Below are 1,921 nucleotides of genomic sequence, written 5' to 3' on the forward strand. Positions count from 1 at the left end.
CATGTTGCAGCAATAAGCTGTTTCTATAATGGGCACAAACCGGTGAAAGCCTAACACTGTTTGCCAGCTGGCACAATACACCCCTGCATGTTCACTGCAACAGCTGGGGACTGATGCATGGAAATGATGTGTATAATCACAGAGTAAGCATCACAGTATTTGGAATAGATTGACTCTGTGTTTTGATTCTTCTCTTTTTCTATGTTTAGCTGCCAAGCAGATGTGTCTGTGACCGCAGTGTAAACAACAATTATCTAGAAATTAAATTCAAGTGATTTTTTTTCTTTATTTAGAACTTTACAAAATCTAAACAAATGAAGCTCTGTGAGGATCAAAGTTACAGAAAACCACTGAAACTAACTTTAAATACACTCAAGTAAAAGAGAATGTACAACAGAGAGAAAATCCTGCCCACTAATTTAAATTCAAAGTAACCTAACTCTACCACACATCTATACAAACGCCTCTTTTCGACAAACATACAAACATAACACACGGTGCTATACGTGGCATGGCACTCTTTTCTTGTTCCTGCTTTATAAGACCAGACTAAAACTAGGAAGCCTTCACCTTGTTTGAGAGAGTGAGATGGATTATTTAAAAGCTGCATTGTTTTATGATTGATCTGAAGCTTGGTAAAGCCTTAAGGCTTCTGTCGGAGGTTGTGGTCGAAGAAAATTAGAGACTGCAGAGTGAGCTGCATTGCCCAGCAGGTGTTGGTTCTGAGACTGATTTATTTTAAAATCTATTTGTACTGGTTCATGACGCCCCTGAGGAAATCTTCGAAGCGTGGAACAGCAAGCTGTGGACCGGCAGCCTCCTTGGCCGGCTCATCTGCAGCGGAGGCTGCGGCGGCGGGCTTAGCACGACGCAGGCGGCAGTTGTAGTCGTATTCAGGATCGCAGTCTGGATCAGGCAGGATTATGCCATCTTCACTTGATTTCATGGCCTTGGCACCAGAGGGTGGAGCAAACTTGTGACAGTTGGGGTCAAATGGATGGCAGAAGAGCTTGGCTGGAGCCATGACGTCAGCCTTAGCCTCACGACTACTCTCGACTGGGATGCAGTCTCTGTCATAATGCACATAGCAGTCGTAGCCCTCCTTGGTCTTGCCACGGACACCAAGTTTGTAGTGTACCTGGTTGATTGATTGATTGATTGATTGATTGATTGATTGATTGATTGATTGATTGATTGATTGATTGATTCATATGTTTTTGGATCAAAACAGATGCAAAGCAGACCGTGAAAGCATTATTCAACATCAATATCATTTTACTACATTATTAAACAGACCAAATGTTAAAGAAAAGATGAATTAAAGAATTATTCAGTCAGAAGGATTACACTAGATTAGATGAAATGACAGAAAAATTCAAGCCTGTTTACAGGACTTCAGATTCAGACCTGGTGCTCTGGTAGCTGTGGAGGCAGCTTGCGCAGAGCAGCAGCAGCTGCCAGTATGCAGTATGGGTCGTAGCGAGGGTCGCAGGACAGAGGAGCAGCAGGATGTGCAGGCTGATTCATGGGGGCGTACTTCACCACAGGCTTGGTCAGGCTGGCCAGCCTGGTAGCAGTCAGGGGGTTGCAGCTTGCATCAAACAGGGGGTTGCAGTGTTGCTCTTTAGCAGCCAGAGGAGCGGGAGCGTTGGTTGCACACAGAGGATCAACAGCTGGGTCACAGCTGGGTTGCATCAAGTGGTAGAAGCCAGTAGGATATTTCTGGACCAGGGAAGCCATGCAGTGGGGATCCTTTGGGTTGCATTTGAGGGCAGCATAAGATGGAGCTGGACCTTGGGCTGGACGGTACCCATAGGCTGCTCTCAGGTGGTACTGCAGACACTCTACATCTTCAGGTTGGCAGATTCTGAGCAATTCAGCCCTCTGCTCAGCACCCAGGAAGGGCTCCAGGACAGGAGCG

The 1,921-nt window shown here is 45.8% G+C and overlaps 1 protein-coding gene across 3 annotated transcripts in view; it reads right to left on the reverse strand.

Annotated features, from left to right (window-relative positions):
• Positions 1–331: 331 nt before the first annotated feature.
• and2 (actinodin2) overlaps positions 332–1,921 on the reverse strand; it is a 21,888-nt gene continuing 20,298 nt past the window's right edge. For all 3 annotated transcript variants that reach the window (XM_080907018.1, XM_080907017.1, XM_080907016.1), the window contains one exon: positions 332–1,921. This exon is cut by the window's right edge and continues 356 nt beyond it. In XM_080907018.1, coding sequence (XP_080763144.1) covers positions 1,402–1,921 — 520 coding nt within the window. In that variant the 3' untranslated portion in view covers positions 332–1,401.

This window comes from Rhamphochromis sp. 'chilingali', assembly GCF_963969265.1.
Source record: "Rhamphochromis sp. 'chilingali' genome assembly, chromosome: 16".
Classification (NCBI taxonomy): Eukaryota; Metazoa; Chordata; class Actinopteri; order Cichliformes; family Cichlidae; genus Rhamphochromis; species Rhamphochromis sp. 'chilingali'.